This window comes from Camelina sativa, chromosome 3 (assembly GCF_000633955.1).
Source record: "Camelina sativa cultivar DH55 chromosome 3, Cs, whole genome shotgun sequence".
Taxonomy (NCBI): domain Eukaryota; kingdom Viridiplantae; phylum Streptophyta; class Magnoliopsida; order Brassicales; family Brassicaceae; genus Camelina; species Camelina sativa.
The window spans coordinates 11,702,586-11,724,209 of NC_025687.1; the positions used below are offsets into that span (position 1 = coordinate 11,702,586).

At 35.3% G+C, this 21,624-nt stretch overlaps 3 protein-coding genes across 4 annotated transcripts in view; all 3 read right to left on the bottom strand.

Annotated features, from left to right (window-relative positions):
• Positions 1-2,220, bottom strand: part of LOC104776627 (UDP-glucose 6-dehydrogenase 1) — a 3,234-nt gene extending 1,014 nt beyond the window's left edge. The window contains exons 1-2 of one of the 2 annotated variants that reach the window (XM_010500725.2): positions 1,971-2,220; positions 259-1,465 (exon numbers count right to left, since the gene is read on the bottom strand). In XM_010500725.2, the coding sequence (XP_010499027.1) occupies positions 259-1,444 (1,186 nt within the window). In that variant the 5' untranslated portion in view covers positions 1,445-1,465; positions 1,971-2,220. Of the gene's footprint in view, positions 1-16; positions 1,466-1,970 lie in introns of both variants that reach the window. The other variant, XM_019243655.1, reaches the window with a different exon arrangement.
• Positions 2,784-6,230, bottom strand: LOC104776628 (beta-glucosidase 40). The gene is made up of 11 exons (XM_010500726.2): positions 5,905-6,230; positions 4,945-5,070; positions 4,759-4,834; positions 4,584-4,655; positions 4,338-4,425; positions 4,000-4,255; positions 3,807-3,922; positions 3,513-3,736; positions 3,397-3,428; positions 3,208-3,310; positions 2,784-3,114 (listed from the first exon to the last, which is right to left on the bottom strand). Exons 1-11 carry the CDS (start codon positions 6,058-6,060, stop codon positions 2,828-2,830), a joined length of 1,536 nt encoding a protein of 511 aa, XP_010499028.1. The 5' UTR covers positions 6,061-6,230; the 3' UTR covers positions 2,784-2,827.
• Positions 9,511-11,206, bottom strand: LOC104776629 (peptidyl-prolyl cis-trans isomerase NIMA-interacting 4-like). Its single transcript, XM_010500727.2, has 5 exons — positions 11,167-11,206; positions 10,420-10,565; positions 10,213-10,322; positions 9,821-9,963; positions 9,511-9,727 (listed from the first exon to the last, which is right to left on the bottom strand). Exons 2-5 carry the CDS (start codon positions 10,553-10,555, stop codon positions 9,685-9,687), a joined length of 432 nt encoding a protein of 143 aa, XP_010499029.1. The 5' UTR covers positions 10,556-10,565; positions 11,167-11,206; the 3' UTR covers positions 9,511-9,684.

Below are 21,624 nucleotides of genomic sequence, written 5' to 3' on the forward strand. Positions count from 1 at the left end.
ATGCCACAGCAGGCATGTCCTTGAGCCATGAATCAAGCGGTTTACCAATAGAGTATACGATAAACCCGATCTCACGCAGCTTCACTGCATCAACGACGTTTCTACCATCGAACACAAAAGCAGGTTTCTGCATATTGTCAAAGATTTTCTTGAAGTCCAATGATTTGAACTCATCCCACTCGGTTAAGACACAAAGGCCGTGCGCATCTTTTGTTGCTTCGTAAGCATCTGAGACGACTTCTACTTGCTCTGAGATACCTTCAGCTTTAATCTGCTGGAGAGGAACCGCGTGGTCCCAGTCAAACCTAGCCATGGAAAGATCTTTTCTGATCTGTTCTTCAAGGACTTGTGGGTCGTATATCCTCAGCTTGGCCTTGTCAGCAACTAATCTGTTACAAACATCAATGGCTGGAGTCTCTCTCGTGTCACCAGTGTCTTTCTTGAAGGCAAAACCGAGGATGGCGATTTTCTTGCCTGAGACTGTGTTAAACATTGAAGAAACCACCCGGTTTGCAAAACGGATTTTCTGATAGTCGTTCACCTTTATGACTTGTTTCCAGTAATTAGCTGCTTCAGGCAAGCCGTTGCACTCACAGATATAGATAAGATTTAAGATGTCCTTTTGGAAACATGATCCACCAAAACCAACACTAGCATTCAAGAACTTGGGACCAATTCTAGAATCTGTACCCACGGCATGCGCAACTTGTGTGACATCAGCACCGGTTGCCTCACATAGAGCTGACATGGCATTGACAGATGATATCCTCTGAGCCAAGAACGCATTTGCTGCAAGCTTAGAGAGCTCAGCAGACCAGAGGTTTGTGCAAATGATCTGTTCCACTGGAACCCAATGAGCATAAACAGCTTTCAAAGCTTCAATAGCCTTTTGCCCCGCTGCAGTATCCCTACCACCAATTAGCACACGGTCAGGATTATAAAGATCCTTAATTGCAGTACCCTCCGCAAGAAACTCCGGGTTAGAGAGAATCTGAAACTCAATGCCTTTGCTGTTATGTATCAGTATCTTCTCGATAGCTTCTGCTGTTCTCACAGGAACCGTGGATTTCTCAACAACGATCTTGCTAGATTTGGAGACATCAGCGATCATCCGAGCAGCACTCTCCCAGTAAGTAAGATCAGCAGCTTTGCCAGCGCCAAGACCTTGTGTTTTGGTTGGCGTGTTGACTGAGACAAACACAATGTCACTCTCAAAGACATGTTTCTCCACATCTGTGCTAAAAAACAGGTTTTTCCCTCTGCATTGTCTCACCACATCGTCCAAGCCTGGCTCGTAAATAGGAAGCCGATCACTGTTCCAAGCATTGATCCTTGGTTCAGAGATATCCACAACAGCTACTTCAATCTCAGGACACTTAAGAGCCATCACTGCCATGGTCGGACCACCCACATAGCCAGCCCCAATGCAACATATCTTCACCATCTCGGAATTTAAAAACTTATCCTGACAATACAAAGCCATGATATATAGTCGACGAGAGTGGAAATTAGTCAATTACACAAAGACAAAACCTTTTAATAGAAACAACAATGTAACAATTGCTCCAACAGCTACAAGTCGATGATGGCAACAACAGATACTAATGTAATTACTCCAGTAGATTAACCAATCAAAATAAAGTTATATAAAAACATGGATGCAGCATTAAACACCTTGTAAGCTTAGATCTATGATATATTTTTTATAAAAACATACTTTCAGATAACGTTTGGAAAATATAAAGCAATGCACTTGGGATCAATCTGGTTCTTTCTAATCACAACAAATATATAAAGGATTTGGTTTGTATGATCTAAGAACAAAACAAAAACAAACCCATCTTTGATATAAACGCGTGTTGAGAGAACGACCGACAAAAACGGAAAAAAAAAAATCTCATCTTTCGAACAGAGGATGATCGAAAAAGACGATACATTTACGAAGGAGAGATAAAAATTGAGAATTTTACCTTCTCTCGGGTCTTGTTCCTTGACAGATTTGGGGCTTGTTGTTGCGGTGAAGGATGAGAGAGAGAAAGCAAAAAAAGAGAGACTGTAGCGGCGAAGACGAAGGAATGAGCAGAAGAAGATGTAAAATAAATACGCTCTCTCTCTGACCTCTGTATCTGCTCTGTCTCACCCACTTGACTTGCACATTTCTACCTTTTTATTTATTGCTCTCAAGATATATCCCACACGCTATTTTTTTTTGTGTGTGTGTGGGTTCAATTATTTATAGATGCCTTACTTAACATATTTTACTAACAAAATATAAGTAAGACGTTTAATTAAACCTTTTTTGGGATTAAGATTCACTCTTATAGACTTATCTCTTGCTTTTATAATTGTAACACTAAGCTAAATTGGCAAAAAAAAAAAAAAAGGATTTTGCTTGAGTGGGATTATCATTATCATTATAAAGATGAGTTAAACCAACTTATTAACTTCGTTTTCAATAATTAAATACGGTATTATATTTGCATATAGTATTGAAGATATACACGGATGGTTAATTAATTTTGTTTTTACCAACTTAGATGATAATCATGAACGTTTGCTTTTGACATGTATTTTTGAATAGATGGATCACAAATAACTTCCAATGATGTTTTTGTGCTTTTCTTGTTTTTGTCGACAATATAATTTGCCGATTCAAAAACCGTATGATAATGTATCGACAAAAATATAAAAGCCACTAGAGTACAAGTCTTGATTTAAAATATATTTTTTCTAAACTGGAAATCCATAACTAAATCATAATTTTTTTGTATACATTATGCGATATATATATATATATATATATATATATATATATATATATGGAAATCTAAGAAGTGGAGTTCAAGAAAGAAGTGAACCATTGAACAGAGTCCTTAGGATATCTCTTGAGGTTGTCTCTATAATCAACGAAGTAGAGACCAAACCTCGAGCTGTAACCCGCTGCCCATTCCCAATTGTCCAATAGCGACCATACAAAGTACCCTTTCACATTGCATCCATCTTCTTTTATCGAAGCTTGTAAGTTTGAGAGATAATCATGATGGTATTTGATTCTTTTTGCATCTTTGAGAGCGTCTTTTCTTGAGATTAGAAAATTGTTTGAGTCGTCCATTCCTACACAAACAAACATCGTGATTACATTTACAAACTCTCTTTCTTGTTTAGAGAGTTTCACAGACGTGTGGTTAAAAAGATGTGTGTTTATACCGTTTTCAGTGATAAAGACTGGAGGATTTCCATATCTATGTTTGATGTAATTCATCAAGCTTCTCATCCCTCTGGGCACTATGTACAACCATATCGAACTTGCCTGTTCGCGACAGCAACAAAAATATTACAAGAGTTTAGAAATTTTGGAATTTGAATAACTAAGAACGAGTCAGAAACGTTTCTTACCCTATCTCCAATAGCGGTTAAACCCTTGAACGCTGAAATTTTAGAGCAAAAGAAGATGAATTAATATCAGATTTTCATGACTAGGGTTTACGTGAGAGACAAGTATAAGTATTTACGTAGAGTGACGGTTCCAGAGTCAGAAATGGCGTCGTGTAGAAGAGTGCCGATGAGATTAGTGCCGTTGTTCCTTGCGTAGTACGTTGTGTAGTGATTAATCCCTACAAAATCTAGAGAACCCTTCACCAAAGCAGACTGAGATTTCGTAAACAATGGTAATCTGCTTCCGACTCTGCTTCTCATCGAACTCGGGTAATCCCCAAACATAAACGGATCCAAAAACCTAATCAAGATCATATTAGATATATAACTTGTCACTTAATATAGATTATGGAACACAATAAGTCATTTACCAGCCAAGTTGAAAGTCTTGAGCTCTTTGCGCAGCTTCAATGTCCTCTGTCTTGTTTGACTCCGGTTCGAACCACATTACATCAAATGCTATCCCTAAGGAACCTCCTTGTTTTGCCTAATCATAATATTATATATACATCAAAACTACATCTAATTAACGTCATGTTTGTTTCCAATATAGTATTGACTTACCTTATACTTTTTCCTGTAGATATCGGATACGGTGGCGTGAGTGAGAAGAACATTGTGACCGACGATGTAAGGTTCAGTGGATGAGTTTCCTGAACGACAAGTGAGCTTAAAAAGAATGGTGCAACGGCCTGGAGCTTGTAGGCCAACGTCGTAGCCTTGTATCGCGAATGTGTGTGGTTCGTTGAATGTAAGCCAGTGCTTCACTCTATCTCCAAATCTCTGGAAACAAACCTCTGCATACGCTGCAAAATCATTTCTACAAAAATATTGCCTTCTGAAATTAGTTTCTTTAGCTATGTAATAGTTCTATTGAATGTTTAATTTGTATGGATTATTACATGATTTGTGGGTTTAGCCAACCGAGGTATCGATCATGGAGTGCCTGAGGAAGGTCCCAATGGTACAGAGTCACGTACGGCTCGATCCCTACAATTATTTTGTTTATTACAACTCGACCAACCACAATTAAATATTTTTTTTAAAACATGGTATTCGTATATAATAGATGACTACCGTAGAATTTGAGATTATTATAAGACTTAAGACCCTTAAAATCATGCAACAAGAAAATAAAAAATAAATACCTTTAGCAAGTAAAGCATCTATGAGTTTGTTGTAGTGATCGATTCCAGCTTCGTTTATTTGTCCCACGCCATCTGTAAACCATACACACATAGTATTATTATCACGATTTGAATTTTGTAAAGTAGATTCTAAAACAAAATAAAACAAAACACAACAAGATTAGAGAAAACATACTTGGAAAGATGCGGGACCAAGAAATGGAGAATCTGTAAGCATCCATCCCCATGTTCTTCATAAGTTGTACATCTTCCTGCCCTCATCATAATTTCAATTAATCAAAACCTCATTTATTAAAAATTTGGAAATGTATAAAATGATTGATGATTTGGTTAATTAATTTTGTTGGGGATATTAATTAACCTCGTAACGATGGTACTGATCAACTGCAACATCAGCATTGCTAAAATCGGTGATTTTACCAAAAGTGTGGGAGAATGTGTCCCATATCGTAGGACCTCTGCCATCTGCCTTCACTGCTCCTTCGTGCTGCAGCCATTATTGATTTCATTAAATTTTACTATAACATAGGTCGTTCATCTAGACTTCATACTAACACTAGTATTTGCATATTCAATTTAGGTATTTTAACAAGTAACAACTCAGCTCAAATTCCAGCCAGGAAAAAAAAAGGTATCAGAAACATTAATTGGGTGTGCTTGGTTAGGTGAGAACCGGAAGACTTTGATTTCAACTTGACTTGATAATGGAATTGGAAAGAAAAATAAAGAGAAGATTGTAAAAATGTGCAAAAGAATGGGTCGTTGTTTGAAAAAAAAAGCAAAAATATCTTTTTGGAAAAAAAACTAAAATTTGGAAAAACCGAAACCACAAGAAGAGGAGTAACTATTGGCTACCCGTGATTGATGAACATAAACATGGCCTGGTTTACGCGTCATGCACTCGTTTGTTTATCAAATTTATATGGACCAGAACTTATAAGAAAACAAAAACACATTCACAACACACGCTTCTGTATAATTTTGACAGAAAATATACGTTTTCAGATATGATTACTGCATTTTATTACTCCATTATATAAAATTAAAGTATTAGTCTTAATTGGTTCTCCTCCAACTACAAGAGAAGATGTGGGATTTTGTTTTTTCTTGTTTTTTAAAGAAAAGTTTTTGCTATTGGGAGAAAAAAAAAAACATATCACATGTGATCTTATATATTCTGATGTGACCTAAGTGGTGAATATATATATATATATATTTTTGCAGTTTTCGTTAAAACTTAAAAGGAAACGATAAATAACTTTAAAATAAAATAAATGGAAAAAAAAAAAAATTGGAGAGAGGGGAAGAGACGAGAGGGGACCTGAAAAGCAGAAGAAGCAGTTCCAAAGACAAAGCCCTTTGGAAAACTGCCTCTGGAAATGTCCGCACAGATGCATGTCTTATGCATCATCAACAACATCATCATTACCATCATCATCATCTTTGGTATCACCATGATGGATCTACTTGGAGCCATATCTCTTCCTTCAATATGATTTCTTCTCCGGCCAGTCACACATATATATTTGTATGTGGAGATGGAAGGAAACTGTTTTGGATAAATAAGAAAGAAGTAAGAGAGACCAACGAGAAGAAAACAAAGAAAAAGAGGAGTGCAAGTGAGAAATAAAGCTATGTAAGGACTACTACTATATATAGGAGAGGGGAAAGAAAGAGTTATGAAAATCTTCGGATCCTAGCCAAAAAAAAATGTGAACATACAGTTTTTTTCTTTCTTTTAATTAAAAAAAAAAACTAAACAAATTATAATTTGATTGATAACCACCGTTACCAGGAAAACAATTAGGAAGAAAAAAAACATTTCTAGAAGTAAATTGAATTACATACACTATCAATCAAGTAAGTGAGATGGATCATATTGATGTAAATTGTTTCCATTGAATCAAAATTAGATCAGTCTCCCTATAAGCATTAAATCTTGTCAAATTTTAAATAGGTACCTATATCACATTGATTTTTTGCTAATTTTTTTAATTTTCTTATCCTTTTTGTGCAAAAGCTAAGTTTTTAAATTAAAATCAATTTTATTTTCTAATTATTTTGCTTTGTTATGAATTAAAAATCTTCCACATATTATAGGATATCTAATATATATATATATATATTAAAACACATATTAACTAAAACCATATCACTATTTCTATTGCTAAGAATAACTCAACTTAATACATAGAAGATTTCAAACTAAATCCATATAGAATTGTAAATAATGGAAATAATAACATATGGATTTGAAATAACATGTTTTATCCTTGGATTTGAATCCTTCTATTTTACACTTTCAAATCAATTTAAAACATAATGTGGATTTTGAAATCCAAAAAAAAAATCATTAAATGAATAACATGAGATTTTAACACGTATTTGTAAATCATATAACCAATAACAAATAATTTTGATAAATATTTTAAAACCAATGATTGAATAACACATGATTTTTGTTTGGATTTCCAAATCTATCAAAATCATAGAACCAATAACCCCACCCTAAGGTAGAGACTATTCTTAATTGGGAACAAAAAAATTATATATACTATATATATCTATATTTACATTTTGAAGTACATTTTGTGTTTTACCCTTTTAGTTTTACTTATTTGAAAAGTATTACAACATTAAATCCTACAAATTTGGAAAATTAACCAATAGCTAAAACAGAAATTTCCTAAAATATTTCTACAATTACTTTCTGTTTTCCTTCATTTATTTTAAAAAAAAACGAAATTATCACTTTAAGAACCATATCAAGAACAAAAATCCTAAACTTCCCTAAAACAGTTGTAACAATTATTCAAAAAATAAATGATTATTCCCTAAAACAATTATTCAAAAAATAAATGATTATTCCTTAAATATATATGTTATTTTATCAACCAACTTAAAGCAACAAAACTAGCAAATTTGAAATATTTTATAAATTTAATCCCTTAAAATATTTTTATTTATTTAAAGATTCAAAATTTTAATACGTGTAGAGTATATCAAAGTAATCCAATTGAAATTTTTATTTTTTATAGTTTATTATTATTTATTTTGTTAAGATCTTGCTTGGTAGGATATCTAATTTTTTTGGGTCAACTTTAAGGACATGTATTATTTTATTAAAACATTAAAGAGTAAAGATAGGTGTTGACTTGACTGACTAAGCATAATATCATGTAAAGACTTGTGGCTAAATATATCATTTTCAAAGACTTATGGCTAAATATGTTCATTATGTTTCTTAACCTAATAGTAAAGTAAATCACCATCTAGATGTTGTCTGTCTATTGGTAAGAATAACTCAACAATATTTCCTTGTACACCGTAGTTGTTGCTCTCTAATTCGTAGATCTGAAACGTAAAAGAACAAAAACATCTCCTTTTAAGAGAAAAACATTTCAATTTTTTTACCTACAAAAAAATTTCCTCTTCCAAATCTAAAGTCATGTGTTATACTACAATCTTTGTTGGTTATACATGTGTGCGTACGTACGTGGTTAAGTTGGAGATTAATTTGATTAATTTAGTTAATAAAATATAGAAGTTCATTAGTGGGAATTATTGTGGCTCGTGTCTCCCATTGTCATTGAAACGCTTAGTTGCTTATTTTTAGGTTTCCATGCTTGAGACGTATGCCACGTATCGAGTTATTATTGCTGTTACACAATTATTTGTTGTTTTGTTTTGGTTTGATACACAATGTAGATAGATGTACATATGGGGAATGTTGCACAGTTATTAATTATTTATATTATTTGTCATTCTATACAATTTCATACAAATTAAGAAAATAATTAAATTTTTCTAGTTTACCCCTCATTAATACATAATTTCATTTGATATAAATAATTAATAATCTAAAAGTTAGGGGTAAAATTGAAAATTTAATACATAAAACTGCATTTAAATATAAAACGACAAATAATAAAAAACAAAAAAATTATCTCTACAATGACAAGTATATCTCTTGGTGTTTTTGTTTAATTAAAACACGTTAGTAATTTTCGCCGTGTTCTCGTTTTTCTTTACAATTTTTACATTTTAATTTGCTTTCTTCCAAGAGGGATCTGTTGCTTTTGTTATTAGATAACCCAAATAGACTTCTGAAAGTTTTTGTGATAAACTCGAACTTTAGCAACTTTAATCTACAATTTTGAATGTTCTTAGGTATAGTTGTTTTGTACGTAAAAATTATAAGAATACATCATACACATGATTGTTTTTGTATATTTTCACAATATTACATTTTAATAAATTTTAATTTTGTATTCATCCTCACTGTTTGTGGATTGCGGTTATATATAAAGTCTTGTGTTCCCATTTGCTTTGTCCAAAAGTATTTATAGGCATCCCATTCGGATTTTATTCTCTAAACCAAATCCTTTTTTATTCAATATATTCCTCACAAATAAATTTTCTTCTGGAATGAATAAGGTTGTAGTCTAATACTTATGATATAAGCATGATTTCATCGGACTAATCAAGGAAGAAGAAGAAGCCACACAAGTGGGAAGTGGGAAGTGGGAACTATAAGCTCGTGAAATTTGGTTACGCGACAACAAATAATATTTATTGTTTCTTTAATAAAAAGTGGATGGAGGATTGGGGGTTTGGGCAATTATCATATCAATCATAGGTTATATGCGTTTGCTAGATTCACACTACCAAGTAACAAGTCAACAACGCACACTACACTCGTCTCTTTCCTCTGTTCTTTTTCATATGCATTTACGCTATCCGTTTACACACTTGTGTTCACATGTATGACCATTGTTTATTTAGAAACGATTTCTTGCGATGTTAGCAAACCTCTGTAAGCCTCGTCTACGCTCAGAAGCTTATAAACCAAAATGGCAAACTCTGACTTTCCCAAAGCCAAAGTATCTAACGACGAGCTAATAATATGAATATCAGAGATGAGATATGACTTATTCAGAAATCAACACCGACATATATTATAGCCTTTGGAACAATTCATTATTCAACTGATAAGACTTTTTTTAACAATTTGTAAAACCATTTAGGGCCAAAACAACAAAGGCTGTGTTTTTTAAAGTTACAGTAGCAACTTCCATAAGAGTAGCAGAGAAGAGTTCTGTCAGTTCTTCCTTCCCTCTGATAAGATAATGTGATATCCGTGCCTGCAATGCAATTGCCGTACACTCATATTCATCATACACTAATATATAAGCAAAATTCAGACTGAAGAAAGAAGAGATAGGATGTGGGCATACGTTGATTTAAAGGGTGCACTGGTGACTCCAACAGGTGTGTTAAAGGCGACATCTTGGAATGGACCTGCCATCTTTCCACGAGGGAACCATCCAAGATCTCCTCCTTTTTTCCCTGATGGGCACTCCGAGTACTCTGCTGCAATCTGAGATAGTTCCATGCACAAAAAATCGTGTTCAGATTCTCTCCACCATTCATTACACACATCTATATAAGTATAGCTAACGGAAACTAAAACTTATAGGTCTCGAGAAAGCAATGAACTATGAGGTATTGAAATGGGTTTTCAGCAGATGTCACAGCTAAAGATGGAATAACAATACTATCTGAACTATCTTAGATTGATGTTTTTTATCCCATAGACAAAGTAAGAAAGAAGGAGAAGGATTTTAACCTTTGCAAATTCAGCAGGAGGAACCTTGTCTCCATTGCTCAACCAACCATCTTGCAACTTTTTGTAGGCCTCGTTGATCTTGCCTTGCTTTTCGCACAAAACATGTCTTGCTGTATAATAAACCCATCTCAGTTTTGACAAAACTTTCGATGATGTGGAACCACAAGCGCTCAAGTAGGCACAGAAATGAATAGAAAAGGAACAAACCTTTAACATAAGTGCATGTCCCGAGACCATCAGCGGCTTTTCCTGCTTTGCCTTTACCCTTGGAGGGTGCTTCATCACTGCCACTTGCTTGCTTTCCTTTACCCTTCCCACCAGCTTTTGCGTCACCCTTCCCCATTTACTTAAAACTGTAAGAAACAACCTAAGATTAAGCTTACCACCATCATCAGATTTTCAGGGGTTTTAACATCTCACACAACTTGTAAACCCTGGAAATGAAACCCTAAACCCCCTAAACCCTGAAACAACTCCAGTAGAAATTCCAATGTAGATTTAAAGACAAGTAATACAAGTGACTTGGAATAAGCAGATATAGAATTGGTAAACATGTTTGTAAAAGCGTCATTTAATCAAACACTTAGTAAGCATAGATCCATCTAAATGATCAAAACACAAACAAGATTACAGATTTTTAAAAAAGCGTACTTTAACATTTTGACAACCGAAACACGAGGAACCCAAAATAGAATCAGTGCGTCCAAACACATGATGATACCTCAAATGGGAAAACAATGATCCTAGGCTGAAGATGTAGCTCAAATAACACAAACCCCAGTTTTAAATTTCTAGGCTAAAAACAAAAAAAAAAAAACAGAGAATTTGACCAACTAAATAGCAAAACCCATCTTTGCCATCGGAGAAAACACAAAGGGGACTCTATCAATTGAGACCATAAACCATGAAAACAGATTGAGAAGCTAAGAAAATTTACGAAGACGAGAACTTTACCTTGAGCTTCTTCTTTCTTTCAGATTGAACAATCGAGCATCCGAGTGAGAGAGAGAGAAACAGAGATTTGTTTGTTAAAAGTCTCGTGCAGATTAGAATATGGGCTCGGCCCATTATTATGTGACTCGGGCTTCGGATCTGTTAAGTATGAACTCCCTTTTTGATGAAATGAATAAAGGTGTTAATTTTTCTCTTTAGTCTCTATTTTAGTTGAAAAAGTTATCTGTATCCATATAAAAAGCGTGTTATTAAAATCAAATACTACTAAAACAATCAAAATACATGTCAGATCAGGAAAACTTGATAGAAAGCCCCAGCTCTAACTTGATAGAATGCCCCAGCAATGGAGCCATCGGAGCATTCGTATTCGTGCTTTTTTTGATTTCTCAAAGAGCAGTTTTCCCGAAAAAGTCGAAACGATATGACTTATGATACCGAATCCAGGCATCTATCTAGGCTTCAACATTTTTATAGTTTGGCATATCACATATGCTAAACACACCACAAATTAAATCAAAGAATCACCAAACTTATCTCGTCAAATGGTCATTACTCATCAGGTACAAAAGCTTAAAAGGATATGATTCAATGATCTTAATCAAAAGGTGTTTTTTTTGGAGTCAAAGAGACTCATGTGGGTGGTCTTACTCGTACAGTCGTACAGTACAAATCATATGTAGAGACTAGAAACAAACATAAAAAGGCTAAAGCTAATTTCATTCAAGCCTCTGTTGTGGCATTTAATGTAGTACATATGTGATACTATATTTTGTGAATTCGACAATTACAACACGAGGCCTTGAGGCCCAATAAGGTAATCTTATCCAAATATTTCTAGTCTATATTATTATTTTTATTTTTGAAGTATATTTTTACGTCTTTTGGTTTTACTTATTTAATTTTTTTTTTTACAGCATTAACTCCTAAAATAATTCTATAAATAACATTGCAGAGAAACTTAAATACAAAACTTTTTCAAATTGACTAATATTTGTTACATTTATTGCCAAAAAATCTTAACAACATCTATACATTATGATTTTTCCAAAAACAACTCTACCCATTAAAGTTTTAACCCATTAAATCTCGAAAATTATTTTTACGGATGCTAGAATCTCTCAAATTTAAATGATATACAACAGATTTGTAAAAAAAAAGGTTACAATCTCCATAATTATATTAACATTAATAAATTTCCTAAACCGAAAATCCAATTTTAGAATGATTAGAAAACCAATATTCACAAATATTTAAATTTAGCAAGAGGACAAACATTTAATTCAGTATATATTTCATTTAGAAACTGAATATCTATATATACATGATGGTTTGAATTAACATGAGTAGAAATATAAAATATTATTAATTCGGTCTTGAAACACACGGGTTAAATCCTTATTTAATTATTTGGCACATACTACTAATATTAGAATATGAAAAATATTAAATCAGGTAATTACACTAAAATTTTGTAATACAATTAAATCATTGGTAATATAATATTGTGACTTAATGTTAATGAGACAGTAGCTTATAAATTACATGTTCTAATAATTAATTCCCTTGTTATTGTTCTAATAATTAAAAATCCAAACAAACTAAATATAATAAAAAAAAAATATTATTTTTTAATTAATTGCGGTTAAAATCTAGTTTCGTAGTTATTGAGGATTCTCTCTACCAGTTCAACAACGTAGTCTTGTACAACAGAGTTTTGCGATGCTCGCGCCAAAAAACAGAGAAATGAAAAAGAATGGGATTAATATATGTTTCCTTTTATTTCCGTCTCTGTTTCCCACAACAATTTTTTTTTTCTAGGGTTTTTACAGTGCTTCTCTCTTTGCTCAATTGGGATCTGGGTTTTGTTTGTTCTTCTGTAAAAGTAACCACATTTTTTCTTTTTCGGAGATGGAGCAGATGATCATGAAGAATTGTGAAGTTGAAGTCTCTTCCGAAGAGGAAGGCTTTGAAGGTGCGTGGTTCCAAGCTATTCTAGAGGATAGCCCAAGGATTTCAGGAAAGAAGAAACTTCGAGTTAGGTACCTAACTCTGGTTGAATCGGACCATTCGACTCCTCTAATCGAGCACGTGGAACAGAGGTTCATCCGACCTATCCCTCCTCCGGAGGAGAATCAAGACAAAGGGGTCGTTTTGGAGGAAGGGACGGTTGTGGATGCTGACCACAAAGACGGGTGGTGGACTGGTGTCGTCGTTAAGAAAGGGGAGGATGACAACTATCTTGTTTATTTTGATTTACCACCTGACATTATACAGTTCCAGAGGAAGCATTTGCGAGTCCACCTTGACTGGACTGGTTCGAGCTGGGTCTGACCAGAAATCAAGGTACCAAAGATTTCCAATTTTCTCAATTTTACTTAAAATTTGGTTTTTTGTTTTTGCCCAGCCCCCGGCTCAAACATTTCAGAACCCCTTGGGCGAGTTACATAAACGGTCCCCTAAACACATGCTAATAGAGTAATAGATATAGAAAAACTTTCAACTTTCTCATGTCTTGAGCCTGTCTTGAGCTTCTCCAAGTTTGCATCATATATATAAAACGCTGCACTCCTCGCCAATACAAACTTGTTTGAATCTGAAAGATAAAACTCAATAGTTATTCCCAAATAAATAGAGAAAATGATCATATAAAACGGTTTCTCCTAAGAACTTTAGCCGATGCAGAATCATGAATAATAGTATCAAAAAATCCATGCCTTCTAACATGTTTTTCTCAATGCATAAAATGGCTAAACCGTTCAATCTTTTTTGAGACATTGAAACAGAAATCAAATCATTTTGGATGTTATGACCAAGATAGTGATGATGTATTTCTTGACTATGAATACGCCTAATATGTTGTTGCATTATCAAATCAAATTCAGCAATTGATTCAATCATCCCTAAAAAGTTACCATTACTATCTTGGTATAGTTTTTCATTTGATCCACGAAAAGCTAAGTTTTGTTTAGCAAGACACTTTATAACAGCAATAATTCTAACTAAAACAAACCTCCAACGTTTTTTTTTTCTTTTGCAATTTCTTTTTGCATTTCTTTATCAATAGTTTGATTTTTGCCTAATCTAATGTTCATCTCATTCCAAGTTCTCATGTTAGACATATGCTCTACACTTGTCTCATGTTGTTTAATCCTCTCACTAAGATGCTTTCAATCATTATATCCATCATTTGCTAACAAACACACTAGAGTAACCACGAGATTTAAACAATTTGCAACAAAAACAATATACTTTGTTCACATGAGTAGAATAAAATAACCAATTTCTATCGCAAGTCTCTCCATTACTCAACTGCTTTCTAGAATAATACTCATATGAAAAATATCAAGTGGAAACACCATATTCAGTTCTATTTTAGGTCCCTTTTCCTACTAGCATATCTCTCATTTTATTGTCAAAGTTTTCCCAATATCTAGGATCATAAATATCAATCAATGATGCATTTGGAACTGGACTAGGACTATCATTGTTTTATACAAAGAATTAGGACCATTAATTAGAACATTGTCATGCTCACTACTCAATTGGGTTTGTGTAGAAGCATGATCATGTTTATCATTCACACTTTCAGTTGGCTGAGAAACATTAGAGTCTACCTTTTTAATAAACCTATCCAGATGTCATGATAACAAAATCGATTAAAAAAGAATAAATAGCACGTGGGTATGTTATAGAAGTAGTAGGAATTAGCGTGAATAAGTGTCGTGTGAATATGTGATTGCTGATCCTAAAACCGAGAGAACAAAGTCACAAAACACAACTACTGTTGTAAAGCACTGGATGGTGGACTCCATAACCGGCTATATATGGTTTATGTACGTTTAGTGCTTTACGGCTCATCGGTCATAGGCCCATCGGCCTATTCTTTTTTCTAGTCGGTTATAGGCTTTAGCCCTTGTACTTTACTATATATATGTAACCTCATTCGATTATCAATAATAAAAACAAGAGAATTCCTCCTTTTGATTCTCTAGTTTACAACACGTTATCAACACGAACGTTTCTAAGATCCAGCTGAGTAAAACCCTAAAATCCTAACCGCCGCCATTCATACTTCTCTTTTCACCAAACCCTAAAACCGCCGCCTCTTTCTTCCCTTGTTCGTTTGAAGACTTAGCGACCGTTCGGATTTGTGATCTGTTCGTGATTCAATCCTTGTTCGTGGAAGCTCCTGTTCGGCAATCAGTTCGTGTTCAAGGGCAAGCAAGGTTCGTGATCAAAGTTCTTGTTGGAGTTCAGTTCGAGGTTCGTGAGAGATATCTGAGGTCTTTAGCTCCTAGATCAAAACCGGTCAGACCCCTATTGGTGTTAAGGTAATATCGAAACTTATGGTACCATATAATCGAGCTTGAATCTAAAACTATTGAACCTTAAAATCCTGCAACTACACAAACTAATAAAAGGTTAAAAGCTATGATTTCTATGACCCTAAAATCGGATTTGTTTGTCATGGCTTGTTTGTTGCTTGTTTGTTTATTGCATGCATCATAAGTATAAAATCGGATCATGTACAAAATATCATAGAATCGGTTATTACATAAATTGTTTATTGATGCATGAACCCTAAAATCGAATTTGGTAGACTTGTTTTAGGGTTGCTAAAATTCGAACCTAGTTCCTATTAGGAGTAGGAAATTTTGCTAAGTTAAAAGAAAATTTAATCTAATAATTCTAAGAATTAAATCGATTAAGGTGTTTGAGAAATTCAAACCCTAGACCCAAAAAGGTTTAAGAAAATTCAAAATTATTATGCATAAAATAAACTTGGATAATTTCTAAACAATTATAATTATCAACTTAAAAGTTTAAGAAATATTTCCTAAAATTTATCATTATCCAATTTTAAGAAAAAGGAAATTTCTAAAAACATCTAAGAAAAGGAAATTATTGCATGCTAGTTTTTCAACCTAGTTTTGTTTGTTTTCCATGCATACTAAACCGAAAATATATATATAAGGCAAGGCATGGTTCGGTCTTAAATACCGCATGGCCTAAGGCATGGTTCGGTCTTAAATACCGCATGACCTATTAATTGATTGCATGGTTTGGTCTCAAATACCGCATGCTAATGATCGGTTGTCTATTTCTGTTTTATGCAGATGGCAAGGTTGAACAACCTGGACTCTGCTGCTTTGAATGCTTCCGGAGACAACTACCTGCAATGTGCATTGGACACTAAGATCATGCTAAAGTCAAAGGACTTATTTGAGTGCATTGAGGACGGTTTTGAACCATCTGACAAACAAAAGTACAAGGTCATTATGCATATGCGCCATCACCTTGCTGAGAGTCTTAAGAACCAGTATCTCATCATAGAAGATCCTTTTGACCTTTGGACAGAGCTTAAACGCAGATACAGACACCAAAAGACGGTGCTCCTACCAAAGGCTCAATTCGATTGGAAAAACCTAAGGATCCAGGATTACAAATCCGTGATGAGTATAACTCAGAGCTTTTTAGGATTGTCTCACTCCTTAGGTTGTGTGGTACTAAGGTCACTGAGAAAGAGCTACTAGAAAAGACATTGTCTACTTTTAGCCCTAACAACATGTTGCTTCAACAACAATACCGAGAAAAGGGTTTTGAAACCTATGGGGACCTAATCTCGTGTCTACTGCTAGCTTAGCAGAACAATGAATTGTTGTTGATGAACAGTGCTATGAGACCTCCTGGTACAACCCCATTACCAGAAGCACACAAGGTGGATGTGGTAAAGCAAAATCCGAATGAGCCTAAGGAACCCAAAGAGACCAACTATGTCCACAGAGAAAGACACTATGGCTGTGGCCGTGGTGGTAGAGGACGTGGTGGTCGTGGACAGTTCCAGGCCAGCCGCNAAGTCATGCCCTGTACTCACCCAGCTCTAAGAGAAGCTTATTGAGCTTTAAAGACATTCGGTTGAATGGTTATCATATTGAAACAAAGGGTGAAGGTAGCAAAGAATTTCTATACATTACCAAAATTGTAAATGGACCTAAGAAGGTCGNAACCACAAAACAAGGCTAAATCTGTTTGTCACCGATGTGGTATGTCCAATCATTGGGCCAAGAATTGCAGAACACCTAGGCATCTTATTGATGCATATCAAGAAGTCTTGAAGAAGAACCCGGAATNACTTGGCAAAGCACAAAATGTTCAAAGAACAGTTCACTCTATGGCATGACCGGCGTGACCATCCGGAAACGAACATGATGCGTAAACTAATTAACAGTTCAAATGAGCACACCCTTAAGGAAAGAAAAGTTATCCCTAAAAATCTCACGTGTGTAGCATGTGCACACGGGAAACTTATTATACGGCCATCACCAGCCAAAGTCCATAAAGAGACTTTAAACTTTTTGGAAAGAATACAAGGTGATATATGTGGACCTATACACCCACCTTGTGGGACGTTTAGATATTTTATGGTTATGATCGATGCATCAACCAGATGGTCACACGTTTGCTTGTTATCCACAAGGAACCTAGCATTTGCTAGGATGTTAGCTCAAATTATAAGACTAAGAGCACATTTTCCAGATTTTCCACTTAAGACTATACGTCTAGACAATGCTGGTGAATTTACATCCCAAGCGTTTAATGATTACTGTANTTTTGGTTTAAATTCAATGATTTTATTTCAATATTTATTTGCTTGTTTTATTAAAGTTTAAAACAAAATTATTGTCATTATAGAAATGGCTGAGGATATGAATGTACTAGTGGTGGACAGTGGATCCAGCCACACAATATTGAAGGATAAAAGATATTTCATAGACCTCATAATGAAAAATGCCAATGTTAGTACAATTGCGGGTATAGCAAGCTTAATAGAAGGCTAAGGCCAAGCTCATATATTATTACCTAATGGCACACATATTGAACTAAGTCATGCCCTGTACTCACCCAGCTCTAAGAGAAGCTTATTGAGCTTTAAAGACATTCGGTTGAATGGTTATCATATTGAAACAAAGGGTGAAGGTAGCAAAGAATTTCTATACATTACCGAAATTGTAAATGGACATAAGAAGGTCCTAGAGACTATACCTGCACTAGCCACTGGTTTATACCATGCTAAGATTAACATGATAGAAGCTAACTTGGCAAAGCACAAAATGTTCAATGAACAGTTCACTCTATGGCATGACCGGCTTGGCCATCCGGGTACGAACATGATGCGTAAACTGATTAATAGTTCAAATGGGCACAACCTTAAAGAGAGAAAAGTTATCCCTAAAAATCTCACGTGTGTAGCATGTGCACAAGGGAAACTTATTATACGGCCATCACCAGCCAAAGTCCATAAAGAGACTTTAAACTTTCTGGAAAGGATACAAGGTGATATATGTGGACCAATACACCCACCTTGTGGGACGTTTAGATATTTTATGGTTATGATCGATGCATCAACCAGATGGTCACACGTTTGCTTGTTATCCACAAGGAACCTAGCATTTGCTAGGATGTTAGCTCAAATTATAAGACTAAGAGCACATTTTCCAGATTTTCCACTTAAGACTATACGTCTAGACAATGCTGGTGAATTTACATCCCAAGCGTTTAATGATTACTGTATGTCCATGGGGGTGAGTGTGGAACATCCTGTGGCACATGTCCATACACAAAACGGATTAGCTGAATCCTTCATTAAACGAATACAATTAATTGCTCGACCATTGCTAATGAGATCGAAGCTTCCTGTGTCGGCTTGGGGACACGCAGTTTTACATGCAGCAGAACTTATACGCATCAGGCCATCTAGTGAACACAAATATTCACCATCCCAATTATTAACGGGTCATGAGCCAGACATATCCCATCTCAAAACATTTGGTTGTGCCGTTTATGTACCTATTGCTCCACCACAGAGAACTAAGATGGGACCTCAAAGGAGGATGGGAATATATGTTGGATATGAGTCTCCCACCATTATAAAGTATCTTGAGCCAACCACAGGAGATTTATTTAAGGCCAGATATGCAGACTGTCAATTTACAGAATCCGAATTCCCTATGTGGGGTGGAGAGACTAGCAAGCTGGTTAAAGAAATAACATGGAATCAAACATCCTTGAATTGGCAAGATCCTCGGACTCTAGCATGTGATGCAGAGGTCCAGAAAATTATACATTTGCAAAAGCTAGCTATACAATTGCCAGATTCCTTTGCTGACCCAAAAAGAGTAACAAAATCGTACGTACCAGCTTGTAATGCACCAGTACGTATTGATGTTCAGAAGGAACACAATAATCAAGTTGCTACAAAGTCTAAACCACATTTAAAACGAGGTAGACCATTAGGTTCCAAGGATAAGAACCCTCGGAAGTCTAAAGGTGCAAAACAGACCGAGGTTAAGGGAATTAAAGAAAATACAAACATGGCCGCGGCAAGTCCTAAGGTACCAAATGAGGTTTGGGACGCTGAACCTCAAGGACCTGAAGGTATTGATAATAATGAGATCTCAATAAATTATATCATGTCTGGAATTAAATGGAACCGTAAAGATGTCGACATCGATGAAATATTTGCATACAAGGTAGCACTTGAGATAAATGAGGATCATGAACCCACGTCTATATTAGAGTGCACTCAAAGTAAAGATTGGCTAAAGTGGAAAGAAGCCATTGATGTGGAGTTAAACTCTTTAAAGAAGAGAAGTGTGTTTGGTCTGATCTTAAGGATAACACCTGAAATTAAACCAGTTGGACATAAGTGGGTCTTTGTAAGAAAGAGAAATGAGAAGAATGACATCGTGAGATACAAAACACGGCTTGTAGCACAAGGATTCTCTCAAAGACCAGCAATAGACTATGAGGAGACATACTCCCATGTGATAGATGCAACAACATTTCGGTACTTAATAAGTCTGGCTATTAGAGAAAAACTGGATTTGCGGTTAATGGATGTTGTAACCACATATTTATATGGTCCACTGGATAATGAAATATATATGAGATTACCAGAGGGTTTTGAGCTCAAAGATAAGAATGATTCTCGAGAACAGTACTGCATTATAAATCCCTTTATGGACTGAAACAGAGTGGTCGAATATGGTATAACCGGTTAAGTGAATATTTAGCTGAAGAAGGCTATAAGAATGACCCAATCAGTCCATGTATATTTATAAAGAAGTTTGCAAACAAAGGATTTGTAATTATAGCAGTTTATGTGGATGATTTAAACATCCTTGGGACCTCTGGGGAAATTGCCCAAACAGTCGAATATCTAAAGGAAGAATTTGAGATGAAAGACCTAGGCAAGACAAAATTCTGTTTGGAATTACAACTTGAGTACATTGGTAATGGAATCCTTGTGCATCAAAAGGCATATACAGAATAGGTACTCAAGAGGTTTAATATGGACCAAGCTCACCCATTGACCAGCCCAATGGTTGTTAGAAGCTTAGACTTGGATAAAGATCCATTTGGTCCAAAGAAGGCCGATGAAGAAGTTCTCGGACCTGAAATGCCATACCTCAGTGCTATATGAGCGTTAATGTTTTTGGCTAGCCACACTAGACCGGACATATGTTTTGCCATGAACCTCCTAGAAAGATTTAGTTCTTGTCCGACTATAAGACACTGGAACGGTGTTAAACATGTTATGTGTTACCTACAAGGAACGAAAGACTTTGGTTTATTTTATACTAACTATAACAGAGGNCTCCCACCATTATAAAGTATCTTGAGCCAACCACAGGAGATTTATTTAAGGCCAGATATGCAGACTGTCAATTTACAGAATCCGAATTCCCTATGTGNTTTTGCTGATGCAGGTTACTTATCGGATCCGCACAACTCTAGGTCTCAACCCGGGTACGTATTCACACACGATGGTACGACGATCTCGTGGCGTTCCATGAAGCAGAGCATTGTTGCCACTTCGTCCAACCATGCGGAAATCCTAGCAATTCATGAAGCCAGACGAGAGAGTGTGTGGTTAAGGTTGATGACTCAACACATCAGGGCGGATTGCAGTATGGTCGCGGACAAGGAGCCAACCGTAATCTATGAGGACAATACAGCCTGCATCGCACAACTCAAGGAAGANCCAGTACGTATTGATGTTCAGAAGGAACACAATAATCAAGTTGCTACAAAGTCTAAACCACATTTAAAACGAGGTAGACCATTAGGTTCCAAGGATAAGAACCCTCGGAAGTCTAAAGGTGCAAAACAGACCGAGGTTAAGGGAATTAAAGAAAATACAAACATGGCCGCGGCAAGTCCTAAGGTACCAAATGAGGTTTGGGACGCTGAACCTCAAGGACCTGAAGGTATTGATAATAATGAGATCTCAATAAATTATATCATGTCTGGAATTAAATGGAACCGTAAAGATGTCGACATCGATGAAATATTTGCATACAAGGTAGCACTTGAGATAAATGAGGATCATGAACCCACGTCTATATTAGAGTGCACTCAAAGTAAAGATTGGCTAAAGTGGAAAGAAGCCATTGA

Coding starts and splice junctions, on each gene's coding strand:
- LOC104776628 (XM_010500726.2), bottom strand. CDS start 6,060: ATGGCTCCAAGTAGATCCATCATGGTGATACCAAAGATGATGATGATG. Junction 5,071..5,904: donor CTGCTTCTTCTGCTTTTCAG/GTCCCCTCTCGT, acceptor TAATGGCTGCAG/CACGAAGGAGCAGTGAAGGC. Junction 4,426..4,583: donor AGATGCTTTACTTGCTAAAG/GTATTTATTTTT, acceptor AAATAATTGTAG/GGATCGAGCCGTACGTGACT.
- LOC104776629 (XM_010500727.2), bottom strand. CDS start 10,555: ATGGGGAAGGGTGACGCAAAAGCTGGTGGGAAGGGTAAAGGAAAGCAA. Junction 10,323..10,419: donor GACATGCACTTATGTTAAAG/GTTTGTTCCTTT, acceptor TTTATTATACAG/CAAGACATGTTTTGTGCGAA. Junction 9,964..10,212: donor CTCCTGCTGAATTTGCAAAG/GTTAAAATCCTT, acceptor GAACTATCTCAG/ATTGCAGCAGAGTACTCGGA.